Raw genomic sequence first — 15144 nt, forward strand, 5'->3', positions numbered from 1 at the left:
ATACTTATTGTCCGATCCATCAAAAAAATAATGATAGACTTATTGTCCGAGCCATCAACAAAATAATGATACAGTTCTGTTAATGTTTGCGTCGGCCGCTCTGAATATCTCACTTATTTTGTTACTGAACGAAGCAGTGTTTCGAACGAATCGACTCCAATGACTCGTTCATAAAGACAGTAATTTGTCGCCACCTGCTGGCGTAATAATGTAAGGCGCAGAATGAGTTTCAGGAAATGATCTACCACAACACGCAAACACAAGTGTTCGGTGACTCAGCTATTAAGTATAAGTGTGCCTGTAAAATATTTTGCATTTATGGAAATAGTAAATATGTTTCGGTGCATTCCCCATATCACGGTGTCACTTTATAGAGTTAAAGTACAACTCACAATTAAATTAACAGGAAAGTGACAAAGCGCTTCTACAAAAGATATACAGAAACTGCACCTTTCATATATTAATGCATGTGAGCTGATACACTGATCTGATCTCATGCATGTGCCTTTGTATTAATCAGTAAAAGCCAATATTAGACACAATTTATGAGTTTAGTCGTTAACTCAGTCATTAGTTTTAGATTATAGACGTCAACAGGGATTTTGACACACTTTAACCATTTAAACAAATACTTCCTGAACTACGGTATTCAAGCTTTGCTATAAATACTGCTTGAATCTGCAACCACAGACATACAGTAACGTGAACAAACACGACACAGATTTTAAATAACTGCAGACAAAACAACATCTACTTAAATAGATAAATGCATACAAAATAAACTGTTCGTGTGTTTGAACTGTGATCACGTGCCTTTTGAGTTCAAAGCATTTTCTCGTTGGTTGGGATTTGAGAAAGGGGGAGCTTTTAATTTTATTTATTTTGTATTATTATTATTGTCTTATTTAGTCGCCCTTTTTGGTTGAAACTAAAGAACAGTTAACCATCCGCTCCACTAGGCGGCAGAAGCGCGCTTCAATTTTGTCCAAGCTGCCGAACAGAAGAACATGCAGATGACGTACGGCACATATCCACGTGAGCCAGCAACATTTGTTTATGAAAGTAGTACAAGCTTAAAGGAATTGTATCAATTTTATAACTGCAAATCAAGAGAAATTTAAGACCACCTAACTTGGAAATAAAAATTAGGTATAAAATTCCACTGAGAATTTGGATTTAGAGTGAAATGTCTGATCCAGTTAATTTAAAAATTATTATTTAGAGTACAGAAATCAAGAAAGTTCAATCTTGCTGATTCGTATGTATTCATTATTGTAGATTTTCTAATGTAATGTTTTATTTCTCCAAAGAAAATTAAACAAAGCAGTATCAACATCTTTACACATTTCCTTAGAGACACTAAGTGAAGTGGCTGCATAAACTAATCTTGACAGTCCCTCTGCTTTACACAACAAAACTCTACCTTTTATGGATAAATCCCTTAAAAGCCAATGATTCAGTTTTGCCTTAGTCTTCTGAAGAATAGATTCAAAATTAATCTTACACCTAGATTTTTGATCCTTCGTGATAACAATCCCCAAGTACGTAACAGAATCCTTCACACGAATATTAGCAATTTGTATTAGAACTCTCCAAACCCAAATGTTTTTTATGGCCTAAAAATGGCTTTCTAAAAGTCCAAGAAAAGAATAAATCCATTATCCATACATAAATTAGAGTAATCGATCAAGTCTAAAATTAGCCTTATATTATTTGAGATATGCCTCATATATATAAGGGGTCCATAATTTTACTCTATGTTCATTGTTTAGTAGTGAAATGCTAGTAGTGACACACACACACACAAATACAGGTGCTGGTCATATAATTACAATGTCATCAAAAAGTTGATTTATTTCACTAATTCCATTCAAAACGTGAAACTTGTATATTATATTCATTCATTACACACAGATTAATATATATTTTAAATGTTTATTTCTTTTAATTTTGATGATTAAGGAAAATCCCAAATTCAGTATCTCAGAAAGTTATTAGAATGTTACTTGAGACTAGATCTGCACGATTTTGGATTAATTTGAGAATCACGATTTTTGTGTTGTGGTCTCATAGAGATCACGATTCTCCCCTGATTCTGAACTAAATAAAATAATGTGTGACAAAATATTATTTCTGCAGTCTATTTAAAATTATGTAATTAATCTGAATGAATTATTGAACATTTTAATATACACTACCAGTCCAAAAGTTTTCAACGGTAAGATGTTTTTTTTTTTTTAATAATTATCTTATGCTCACCAAGCATACATTTATTTAATGCCAAATACAGCAAAAGTAGTAATATTGTGAAATATTTTTACAAAAGAACCCCTTAACTGTCACTCACATTTTTGAACATAGACTTTATAGTGCATGAACCAAACTTTTATAATTAAATTTCATGAAAGAAAATATTTTGTAACAAGAAATTGATGCACCATTTGCATGGTAATGCAGTGTCTGATTTTAAAATGAGTTTTAAAGGATGGATTTTGAGATTTTAAGTTTTCAGTTGATATATAATTTCTGATGATTTCTAAAATGTGACAGAGAAAAAGGCAACGAAGGAGTCTTTTTTTTTTTAACAAAGGTCAGAACTCCTGTTATGATGTAGATTTTTGAGGGTGCACTCTTGTAATAAATTAATCTATTACTTTTCCTACATAATTATTAACAAAAACAACGATATATAGTTTGTCAAGATTAGATTAGATTAGATTTAATCATAATATAGTGAAGTAAATGTAGGTGTCCCAAGGAGGGGACGGGTGACAGTTAATTAAAATAACTGCTTTCTATTAGAATATATTTTAAAATGTAATTTATTTCTGTGATGTGCAGCTGTATTTTCAGCATCATTACTCCAGTCTTCAGTGTCACATGATCTACAGAAATCATTCAGATATGCTGATTTGCATTTGCTGCTCACGAAACAATTTAAGTATTATTACTATTATTATCACAAGTATATAAATTCATACTTTTATTTTGCAATGACTCTTTAAATTGATAAAGCGTGACAATAAAGACATTTATAACAAAATATTTCTATTTCACATATATTTTGTTCTTCTGAAATTTCTATCATGAAAGAAACCTAAAAGAAATATACTCAACTGTTTTCAACATAATAATAATAATAAATGTTTTTTGAACAGCAAATCAGAATATTAAAATAACTTCTGAAGGATCATGTGACACTGAAGACTGGAGTAATGATGCTGAAAATTCACCTTTGCATCAGAGGAATAAATTACATTTTAAAATACATTCAAGTAGAAAGCAGTAATTTTAAATTGTAAAAGTATTTCAAAATTTTACTGTTTTTGCTGTACTTTGGATCAAATAAATGCAGGTTTGGTGAGCAGAAGAGACTTCTTTAAAAAAACATTACACAACTTATGGTTCAAAAACTTTTGACTGGTAGTGTAAATATAATATATTTAATACCCCAGTTTTTTATATTAAAATGATGAAATGACTCACTCATAAACCTACTTCACTTGTTTCATTACTGGATGAATCAGCGTTTTTGAACGATTCTCTTGAATGAATTAATCATTCATTGACCAATACATTTTTAAGTCACTTGTCGCCACCTAGTGGCAAAACAATCGAAAAGTTGCAATCCAAACGTTATTTAAAGCGCAGTACTTTCAAAAGGTTTTTTTTTCTATTTTGATCGCTGCCATATAGACATCAATGTTTATATCTGAACTATAAACTTTATCCCAGTATTTCTGTGATAATACAAATGACTGTAAGACAGAAATATTACTGTGTAGTTGAAAAGTCCATTTGTGAAGATGTTTTTTTAACCAAACACGCTAACTGCTCTCTCTGTGTCAGCGGCAGTGCGAGCACGGATTAACAGACTCGGGGAATCGTTGTCATTTAGAAATGAGATCGAGTGGGTGTCTGGATCGAGATTGTGATCTTTTAATGATTAATCGTTCAGCTCTAAGACTAATACAAAGAAAGGATTTTTAGAAATCTTGGCCAACTGAAAAGTATGAACATGAAAAGTATGAGCATGTACAGCACTTCATACTTAGTTGGGGCTCCTTTTGCCTGAATTACTGCAGCAATGCGGCGTGGCATGGAGTCGATCAGTCTGTGGCACTGCTCAGGTGTTATGAGAGCCCAGGTTGCTCTGATAGTGGCCTTCAGCTCTTCTGCATTGTTTGGTCTGGCATATTGCATCTTCCGCTTCACAATACCCCATAGATTTTCTATGGGGTTAAGGTCAGGCGAGTTTGCTGGCCAATTAAGAACAGGGACACCATGGTCCTTAAACCAGATACTGGTAGCTTTGGCACTGTGTGCAGGTGCCAAGTCCTGTTGGAAAATGAAATCTGCATCTCCATTAAGTTGGTTAGCAGCAGGAAGTATGAAGTGCTCTGAAACTTCCTGTTATATGGCTGCCTTGATTTTTGACCTCAGAAAACACAGTGGACCAACACCAACAGATGACATGGCACCGCAAACCATCACTGACTGTGGAAACTTTACACTGGACCTCAAGCAGCGTGGATTGTGTGCCTCTCCTCTCTTCCTCCAGACTCTGGGACCCTGATTTCCAAAGGAAATGCAAAATTTACTTTCATCAGAGAACATAACTTTGGACCACTCAGCAGCAGTCCAGTCCTTTTTGTCTTTAGCACAGGCGAGACGCTTCTGGCGCTGTCTGTTGTTCAAGAGTGGCTTGACACAATGAATGCGACAGCTGAAACCCATGTCTTGCATACGTCTGTGCGTAGTGGTTCTTGAAGCACTGACTCTAGCTACAGTCCACTCTTTGTGAATCTCCCCCAAATATTTGAATGGGTTTTGTTTCACAATCCTCTCCAGGGTGCGGTTATCCCTACTGCTTGTACACTTTTTTTCTACCACATCTTTTCCTTCCCTTCACCTCTCTATTAATGTGCTTGGACAAAGAGCTCTGTGAACAGCCAGTCTCTTTTGCAAGAACCTTTTGTGTCTTGCCCTCCTTGTGCAAGGTGTCAATGGTCATCTTTTGGACATCTGTCAATCTCCGCAGTCTTCCCCATGATTGTGTAGCCTACAGAACTAGACTGAGAGACCATTTAAAGGCCTTTGCAGGTGTTCTGAGGTAATTAGCTGATTAGCGTGTGGAACCAGGGGTCTCATTTATAAAACTCTCTGTAGATTCCATACTAAAATGTTACGTGGGCACAATAGCTAGATTTTGCGTACGACCAAACGTTTTCAGACTTATAAAACCATGCGCACGCCAGAACCTGCACAAAAATCTCTTTATAAATCCCAGTAAGGGACGAGTGTGCGTGCATCTCCACCCCGAAATCACCATATATGGAGCTTAACTTATGCATAACCTCACCTGCATATTATTTACATGCAAATTCCCATGCACGTGACACAATGTTTAACACAGACACAGTAGGGAAATAGTATCCCTGCTATGTTTTAGTATAAATACATGAAAATATCCATTAGTTCTCAGATATTTTAGATATTCTTTTACACTGGCCAAATAGAATTTCTATTATTTTAAATTAAAAGTATGCAGTTTTGCTGATAAGATAAACATATTTTAGCTATTTCAGTGGAAACAGATAAATGCATATTTATTGCAGTGTATTTTCTGAGTGTCACTGACAAAGTATTGTACAAAGGAAACATGCGAATCTTACAGTTTTCTCATAGTTATGTCCTTCAAATATAGTGGATTTTTTCATAATGTAGTAGAGATGACTTTACACAACATTAACACCTCTGTGCAGCTGTGGTTGTACAGTAATCCAGCGGTGTCCGCCATAATATTGCAGTAAGTGTGCATCATCGTTAAAATATTTCTCATAACATGTGGTCTGTAGTTTAGTTTAAAGATTACTTATTGTGCACCTATAGCACTCCTCGCTTTAATAAAAAATAACATTTCACAGGAAAATTGTTTGTTAAATTATGCAATTATGTTGTTTGTAAAATTGTCTTTCAGTGTTAATCTCTTTTTAATGCGAGTGGAATAATGAATGTAAAAGAGTATATCGACATGAAAACGTAGTTTAAAGTCATGTTTACTTCATTAATTTTCTAACTCCATGAAAAAGAGTTCCTATGCATGGTTTATAATGTCCGTATGGTTCGTACATATTTACGCCAAGTTTATTTTTTTATAAATCCCAATATATACATAAAAAAAATGAAAAAGAGTTTATACGCATGGTTTATAATGTCCGTATGGTGTGTACATATTTACGCCAAGTTTATTTTTTATAAATCCCCATATATACGTACTAGAATTTAGTTTTAGGAATATTTAGTTTTCTTTCCCAGTAATATTTCTTGTAAATAAAATATTAAATTACACTCTTCTTGAGTTAATTCAAGATGACCATACAGAACTAATGCTATGGCAGTAAGCTTATGGGGAAAAAAACATGAAGCTTTATAATATCTATTATGTGGTAAATCTATTTTTATTTAATTTTCTTCAGATGCACCTGAACACATCATCAGTGATGTTACCTGAGGTCCTTGGGTGTTTCGGGTCTTTCAACATCAGACACTCTAGCCCAGGCGACCCAGCCGCGGCTGATCAGACCGCGACTTGTGTTCAGGTAGCACTCGCTTGCCCCCATGGTGCTCCTCTATCATTTATCATTTATATTTAGGTAAATAATGCTGTCAGTGGCCTAAAAGTACAGTAGTGCCTACAAATACTTTCTTAAACATTTTTTAGCATTAATTTCTTCTTTTCTCTAACCACTCTTTTAAAAGTATTTTTGTGACATGATGTTGGAATGATATCTTTTGTTTATTAGGTGAAAAGCATTGATATCAAAATGGTAATAAAAGACCAAATGCTAAAATACAAATATTTAAATTTTTTGACAATTAATTTTGCAAAGCATCTTACTTTTCATACCAAAATATTTAAAATAACAAAAACATAAGGCACTGATGCATCAGTAGCAATATAAGAAGCTCCCAGCAGCTCCAGTAACTGTAATATGATTTCATAAACGGAGGCCATTGAGTCATATGGCCCCTCCTTCTTTATTTGACTCCTCCCCCACATCATCATAGTCTGTTTAAAAAAAAAAACAAGCAAATTAACATTCATTTTTATAATCACAATTAAGTTTAAATAGGGTTTAAATGAGAGACATTACGATTAAAAGTAGATTATATAAAAATCTGACAAAAAAATATACCTAACAGGTTTCTCTCATCTTCATTGCTGTTCTTCACATCATCATACTCCTCCTGATCTCCCTCTGATACACATGAGAAATAAAACCCCACATTGTAATGTATAACACAGCTTGTGTAATTTATCTCATTCTCCTCATGACCATCTGAGACTATTAGATTAAACCTGATAAAGCGTCTGCTAAATGAATAAAGGTAAATGTAATGTAAATGTAGAAATGCATGTTCAATATATCATAAAAACGTATATAAGAGTAACTCACTAGTTACACCTTGAAAGTTCTGTCCAATAATGATGACATCATCATAACGATCTAGTGTGTCCACTACACATACATAAAAATATAAACAGAACAAATGTCACATCATCATATCAGCACTAAGATAGAGAAAAATGTGTTTTATCAGTTGTCCATACCTGTTTCTGAAGGGCCACTGTCCTGCAGAGTTTAGCTCCAACCCTAATTAAACACACCTGTCCTGAACCAAAGTAATCAAGGTCTTCAGATTCACTAAGTGCTTCTCAAATGAAATAACACATCCTAGTGAGGACAAATCCTTCCTAGTCAAGTCCTTCTGAGGATTCAAGGCTAGAATGATATGGTCTAAGTGCACATGGCTACATGATAAATGTCACAGATAAAAATACTACTAGAATTATAATTGGAATAATACTTTATACTGAACAATTTTTTTATTAACTTTCTTTTAATTCAGTATAGGTAATGACCGTCTGTGGTCTCTCACTGGTTTACATTACACATAGTTTAGCATTATGGGATTCTTTTACAAATAAACAAATAAAAATTTGTTCAACCTTTTTATTTTATTTATTTATTTTTTTGAGGTGAAGGCATCTTTTTCATTTAACTAATTTGTCGTAAATTGGAATCTATGCAAAGGATTGTTGGCAACTGAAGGACACAAAGGATGCACCTGAGAAGCACTCAATAGAAACATCCAGACAAGTGTGTTAGAGATGGATGAAGCTAAACTCTTGGCCCTCCAGGAGTAGGACTGTACACCCTTGCTTTATGTATTTTAAATATTTAATCTAATTACAGAATAACAGAGTGATACCTGTCTCACGATCTGTTTTGAGTCCATCAGTGATGACATCATCATAGTATCCCGGTGTGATTTGCTTCATCTCTTCTGCATCAGCACATGTGGTATATTTGGGCATATTGGAATTTTTTTTTTTTTAAACAAAATGAAATCTATTCTCTTGCAGGTCTTGAGACCTGCCATTGTTGACATCATAATATGCAGTGTTGAACACTATTTCTAATAAGATAAATGTTTTAGTATTATGAACAGTTGAGTCATTGGTGACATTTCATTTACTAGAAGAATTATATTTGTGTGATTTTGAGTATGAATTACATTTAGTTTGAACATCAAAATTTTATTTTTAGGTATTAATTTGAATATATTTCAGCTCTCTAACCTGAGAAAAGCTCATCAGCATCTTCATACCCAGAATGCAGTTCTTCAGAGATGAGACTCCCTGTTAAAGAGGAACAGAACAGTCAGAAAGATGTTCATCATTTCAAACAGACATTGTGTTAGTGACAACACAACAAAAATGTCAATTACTTGCATTTTAAAAACATTAGAGACAGAATGTTTTGTTGGGCCAATTACCAAACACACACACACACACACACGTATCCTCACATGAACCCATTCATCACTGCCATCCAGAAATACACTCAGGAAGAGACGCAGTCTGACACACACACACACACACACAAACATGCACCTGCAGCTCTGTGGTTTTCTGTCAGGAATTCTGTGGTTTGAAGCAGGAGGTTTAACAGGACTAATAATAGATGAACATCAACTGTCTGACAGACTCTTATTAATGGTATTAAATGATATTGATGGCTCATGTCTCACCCCTCTGAGTGAAGTGATTGTGTCTGTGCTGAATCTCCTCATAAACGGCCTCAGTCTTCATCCTGTGTCTCCTCTTAGAGAGAGCTGTGAGTGTAGACAGACAAACCTGCATCAGTTCACAACACATGACTGATCACACACTGAATAAGACACAATATGACAGTCTCTGGATCTCTCCTACCTCTCCTCATCACTCTGTTCTGCTGAATCAGTATAAGCAGTGGCACTAAGAGCAATAACAGCACAACTCCCAGAACAATCACTAGCACTGGGGGAGACACTGGTGGAGGAGTTTGTGAAGGAGAGACTGATGTTGAGCGCACTGGAGGAGAAACTGGAGGAGAAGCTGATGATGTTGTGGCAGGAGAAGTGGACACTGACACATCTGACAAGTCTGTGAAAACAGAAACAAACACATTAACAATTGGGAATACATAAAATGATCTAAAATTAATATTATTCTTTCAGTGTTTCTTGTGACCTGCACAAGTGAGTCCAGCATGCCCTTTGCATGAACAGTCAGTGTGGTTATTCAGGGAGAGAGGACAGTCCCACAGGTGAATCTCATTCCCTCTGCAATCGACTTTGTTCATCCACACAACACCTTCACCAGCACCAAAAACTGAATTCCCATCAGCCCTCAGTGCTGCTCCACAACCCAGCTGCCTGCAGACCACCTGAGCATCGCTGATGTCCCACTGATCATCACAGACTGAGCCCCACACAGCGTTATGATACACCTCCAGCCTCCCAGAGCACCGGCCGTCCCCTCCACTCAGTCTGAGAGGAACATGATCTAAAACACACACATATCAACCACTGACCAGCTTCAGCACAACATTTACAACAAAACACATACTAATAATGAAGCTAGAGGCTTTTAAAACTTATTATTTTCTGAGGGAAATAATTCCTATTTTAAAAATGCATATATTAATAATTTAACAGTAATATGCTAGGAAAATATAGGCTTACATTAACAAACATTCAATAGATTTGTTGTGAATAAACTTACTTGCACACTGTCTCTGGTAAGGAGATGGTGAGGTAAAACATGTCAGATGACTCTGAGGCGAATCACTAGTCTCCTCCTCTGAGATTATAACATTATAAAAATAAGAAAAGTAAATAGAATATTAGGATTAGACATCTTACATATCTCACATTTTACCATTACAACTTACAAATCATCAGCACACTTTAGCTCTCAGAAACACTTACTTAACCCATTAGACATAAATGGGTGATTTTATAACTGCAGGTGGAACAAAAAAATAATGACTATGGACACCAAATGTACCTGCAATTATAGAATCACCCAGAAGGATTATTACTGAGACCATATTAAATTATTTAAATATCATCCAACCTGAACAGGTGATTTTGGCCACTTCATCTTCACCACAGTAATTCTGTCCCCAGGGTGAAGATGGACACCGCCATAAAGTAAAATCATATGGTCGACATGTAACTTTATCCAGCCAGTTAGGAGCTGATTTCACTCTTGCTGCAGATTCAGACAAAACACCAGATCTTCCACAGTTCAGCTCTTGACAGATCAGACTCACTGTGTCTCTGTCCATCTGGTTCCAGCACACATTACCCCAGGATCCATTGTAGAAAACCTCCAGATTCCCTTCACAGCCCTCAGTTAACCTGATCTCTTTAAACTCTGGAGAGAAAAGGATGTGCATGTAAACAATTAAAGTTTAGGTTGTGATAAAGCTAAAATATTTACCAAAACAGTGATTTAATGAGGCTCATGCATGCTGCAAGCACTGATTGCATAAAAACAGATAAGCAAAACATTAAAAATAGCTCCATAATTTGTTATTAAATACAGAGAAATTCTGTCTTAATATAGTAATATCACTGCAACCATATGATTGTTTTGTATTTCTGTAGTGAGCTAACTCTTAGGAAAACATTATATTTAAAATTATAAAGTAATTTACTCTCAAATCAATATTTTGTGTTGAAATATTTTGGTAAGTAATCATGAAATGTACAGTCAATTATTAACTTAAAACAAACCCCTTCAGACCCCTTTGGTTTCTGTTTACCATGGAGTTTAATGATTACATGGTATATTTTCTGAAAAAACTTTATCTTTGATAAATATTTTCTCTAGTATACTGTTTACCTGAGCACACGACTCCTACATCCTCCTTGTGTTCACAGTCATGTTTTCCCCAGCCTGAAGAAGAGCAGCTCCACAGGGACGTCTCATTCCCCTCACACTCCACCTCATCCAGCCATATGTGTCCAGAACTAGGACCAAACCAGGCTGGTACCTGCTGGTTACTGAGGGCCACTCCACACTGCAGCTGTCTGCACACCACATGAGCATCTTTAATATCCCAGGAGTCATCACACACTGTCCCCCATGAGCCGCTGTGAAAAACCTCCAGCCTCCCTGCACAGTCTCCCCCAGAACCCACCAGCCTGATGGACCCCCGACCTGATATTCAGAGACAGAAAAACACATTATTGATCACAAACAACTGAAGAATCTGTCCAGATGTTGTTCTTCTCACCGATGCAGGTGATTGACAGCTGTTGTGTGGAGTTGCAGTTGAGAGTTTGTGGAGAGCTGCAGTTCCCCAGATGAGCTTCACTCCCAGAGCACTGGAAGCCCGTCACACACTCATGACTGTGTTCAGGACTGGATGAAGAGGAGCCGGAGAAGTTCAGCACAGAGCCACAGCCCAGCTGTCTGCAGACCACAGAGGATTCAGAGAGACTCCAGGAGTCCAGCAGAACTCTCCTCCAGACCTGATGGATGAAAACTTCCACCTCCCCCTCACACTGTCTCTCTCCAGACAACCGCACCAGACCATCATGAAGAGCCAGAGAGGAATCTGAAGAGAGTATTTATTTATCATTAAGTATTTATCTAAAATAAAATTAGATGTATTTTTAGTCTGAAACCCATGACTTCATAACGGCATGAATGGACTCACCAGAGCAGATGACTCCAACATCTCGTCTATGAGAACATTCAGCTCGACTCCATGAAGAGATGGAACATTCTGAGAGTTTTATTTCATTCCCGTCACAATCAAACACATCAGCCCAGATTTCACCACTTCCCTCTCCAAACCAGTCTGATCCCACAACAGACACAGCAATCCCACAATTCAGCTGTCTACAGAGGACACTGGCAGCTCTCATATCCCAGCATGCATCACACACTGTGCCCCATTTACTTATGTACTGATGTTCAACTCGACCAGAACAGATGTCAGGACCATTTACCATCCTGAGATCAGTGTAACCTGGACAAAGAACAGAGAGTTTAGTTTAACAGTATGAAAAAAGCAAGAAATGTCTTTTAAAAAAACTAGTTTGTGATTCTCTCAAGTAACTAATGCTTTATTACCAGAACATAACAGTCCAATAGCATTCTCATGGGTGCAATTTTGTTTGAGAGAAGATGATGTTGGACACAAAGACATATAGGACTCATTTCCTCTACACTGAATCTCTTGTGTCCACATCTGAGCGTCTCCTTTGTCAAAAGCAGCTGCTCCCAGCACCTGTACAGGAGCCCCACAGTCCAGCTCTCTACACACAACCTCTGCATCCTTCTGGTCAAAGACAGCGTCACACACTGACATCCACATCTGATTATGAGGCACTTCTACTCTGCCAGAACAGCGAGATCCTCCAACCAGCCGGACTCCTTAAATAAAAAATTTACAAATTCTATGATATTTGCTAATTCTTGTCCTAATATTACTGTATAAAGCTAAACCAGACACCTTTCATCAACTGTCAGCAGTTTGTGTGTGCATACAATTCACATACAATTCTTGCATTTTATTTTGCACATAAGAGTGAATATGTTTTCATTTAATGAATATCAGAAAAAAAAAAATGTGAACAAAATGCATTTTGTCTGTGAAATGCTCAATCATTGAATGAGAAACTATTTCTTTTTGAATCAGAAAAGGAATCGTCTGGAACAAAAAATGCATGTTGTCCACAAAATGCTTTTTGTCTGTTTCATATCATCATTCAACATGTCACATAATACTTATAATAAACAATACTTCGCTCCTCACAGGCACCTGAAATAACACTGAAGGTGGAGCAAAAATCTGTATCCATCCTGGAATTCTGTGGGAGAAAATTATGAAATAAGTCTAGATGATCTTACCAGAGCAGATGACTCCAGCATCTTGAGTATGATTAGCTTCTATTCCCCATCCAATGAATCTACAGTTTGTCAATGTAAACTCTGATCCAGTACACAGTAAATCAGAAATCCAGACTTTTCCTGATCCTTCACCAAAGTGAGCACCCTTTGGTGCAGTTAAAGCCTCTCCACAGCCAAGTTCTTTACACACCACTGCAGCATCAGGCAAATCCCAGCCAACATCACACACTGTTCCCCACTCACCATCATGAAGAACTTCCACTCGACCAGCACAGCGACTGTTAGCACCCACTAATCTCACTGTTTCTAAAGGTAAAAGAACACAAGAAAGATAAAAAAATTTTTTTTTTTACAGTATTACTCAAGAATTTTGTCAGTACTCATAGTTCATACGTCATTCACCTACCAGCACATACAACGCTCACATCGTTCTCATGGGAACAAAATTGTGACGGTGCTGCTGGACAAAGAGCATACTGAGACTCATCTCCACTACACTGAATTTCTTGTTTCCACATCTGAGTGTCTCCTTTGTCAAAAGCAGCTGCTCCCAGCACCTGTACAGGAGCCCCACAGTCCAGCTCTCTACACACAACCTCTGCATCCTGCTGGTCAAAGACAGTGGCACACACTGTGTACCATGTGTTCCCATGAGGCACCTCTAACCTCCCGGAGCAGCGAGAACCTCCAACAAGCCTGATGCCTGAAATGTTAGTCAAAACAAACTGTTTACAATCATAATATAACATTTTAAAAATTCCCCAAAATAAAAAAGCGTATATACTGTACTAGGAGTGTTGTGACGCTGTGCTTTAACAGCCTTTTGCCACAAATTAAAGTTGTTTTGAAATCTACAACTTATCTTAAATTATTTAGAAAGTACTGTTGTTGACTAGGGATGTAGCAATATATTTTGTCACAATATGAAAATAAAAAGTACAGACATTTAATTTAGCCTCAAATAAAGCACATTAAATAGGGTAAACCCAAAAGGTCACACATTTGAGCTTTTATGTTTCTTATTTATTCATTATTATTCATTAATTATTATTATTTATGAATAAATGTAAAATAATAAGCATAATTTAACAAAATGTAGTTGGGATCAGAGTGTAAGAATATGTGTATTTACCTGAAACATAATTCTGTATTTTTAGCGAAGCAGAATCATTTAATTTTCCTATTCTGGTGTCACCATTGCCCTGAGCAGTCTATTCAAATTAGGGTCTGTTCTTAACATATAATAAAAGTATAACATTTAGAGTAAATATTATATATGAGAGTTTCAGGTAATGTACTGCAATTAAACATTGACCTGACGACAATTCAAATTATAAATCATAATTTTTTTCATGCACTGTACATCCTTTATATTTTTACACAGAGACTTATAACTTCTGCTTTCACCTCAGATCATACAGGGATCCTATATGATTGCTATAATATTAAGTGATTTCTAAATGGTAAAACTCACACTGTATTACATCACTCCTTTGACTCTCCTAATGGTTTAAATTCTGATTTAGATAACCTACTTAGTACATGCATGCTTTTATTATAGTTAATAAAATATTTATTTGTTAATGAAAGTTAATGATAAAATCATCCTACCTGAGCAGATAATACCAACATCTTCACTATGCTCACAGTAATGGTCACCCATTTCTCTTTTTGAGCAATCAAATATTGAGGACTCAGATCCGCTACATCTCACATTATCCATCCAGATTTTTCCTGATCCTGGTCCAAAGTGAGCAGAACGCATTGTGTTTGAAGTTTCGTCACAGCCCAACTCTTTACACACCACTGCTGTGTTTGTCAAACCCCAATAATCATCACACACAGTTCCCCATTCTCCATCATAATAAACCTCCACCCTACCA

The 15144-nt window shown here is 36.3% G+C and overlaps 1 protein-coding gene across 1 annotated transcript; it reads right to left on the reverse strand.

The window, feature by feature from the left end:
- Positions 1–6769: 6769 nt before the first annotated feature.
- On the reverse strand, positions 6770–10729 carry LOC113048643 (scavenger receptor cysteine-rich type 1 protein M160-like). The gene is made up of 9 exons (XM_026210504.1): positions 10469–10729; positions 10115–10192; positions 9857–9895; positions 9100–9183; positions 8648–8707; positions 8278–8352; positions 7461–7523; positions 7200–7262; positions 6770–7072 (listed from the first exon to the last, which is right to left on the reverse strand). Exons 1-9 carry the CDS (start codon positions 10680–10682, stop codon positions 7023–7025), a joined length of 726 nt encoding a protein of 241 aa, XP_026066289.1. The 5' UTR covers positions 10683–10729; the 3' UTR covers positions 6770–7022.
- Positions 10730–15144: the final 4415 nt, after the last annotated feature.

The sequence above is a fragment of the Carassius auratus genome, chromosome 29 (genome assembly GCF_003368295.1).
Source record: "Carassius auratus strain Wakin chromosome 29, ASM336829v1, whole genome shotgun sequence".
NCBI lineage: Eukaryota > Metazoa > Chordata > Actinopteri > Cypriniformes > Cyprinidae > Carassius > Carassius auratus.

Excerpts from the sequence above, each read along its gene's own strand:
- LOC113048643 (XM_026210504.1), bottom strand. The coding sequence starts at position 10,682 with ATGGACAGAGACACAGTGAGTCTGATCTGTCAAGAGCTGAACTGTGGA. Across the intron at positions 10,193-10,468 it reads GGCCAAAATCACCTGTTCAG|AGGAGGAGACTAGTGATTCG; the intron begins GTTGGATGATAT and ends TTATAATCTCAG. Across the intron at positions 9,896-10,114 it reads TTACCAGAGACAGTGTGCAA|ATCATGTTCCTCTCAGACTG; the intron begins GTAAGTTTATTC and ends TGTGTGTTTTAG.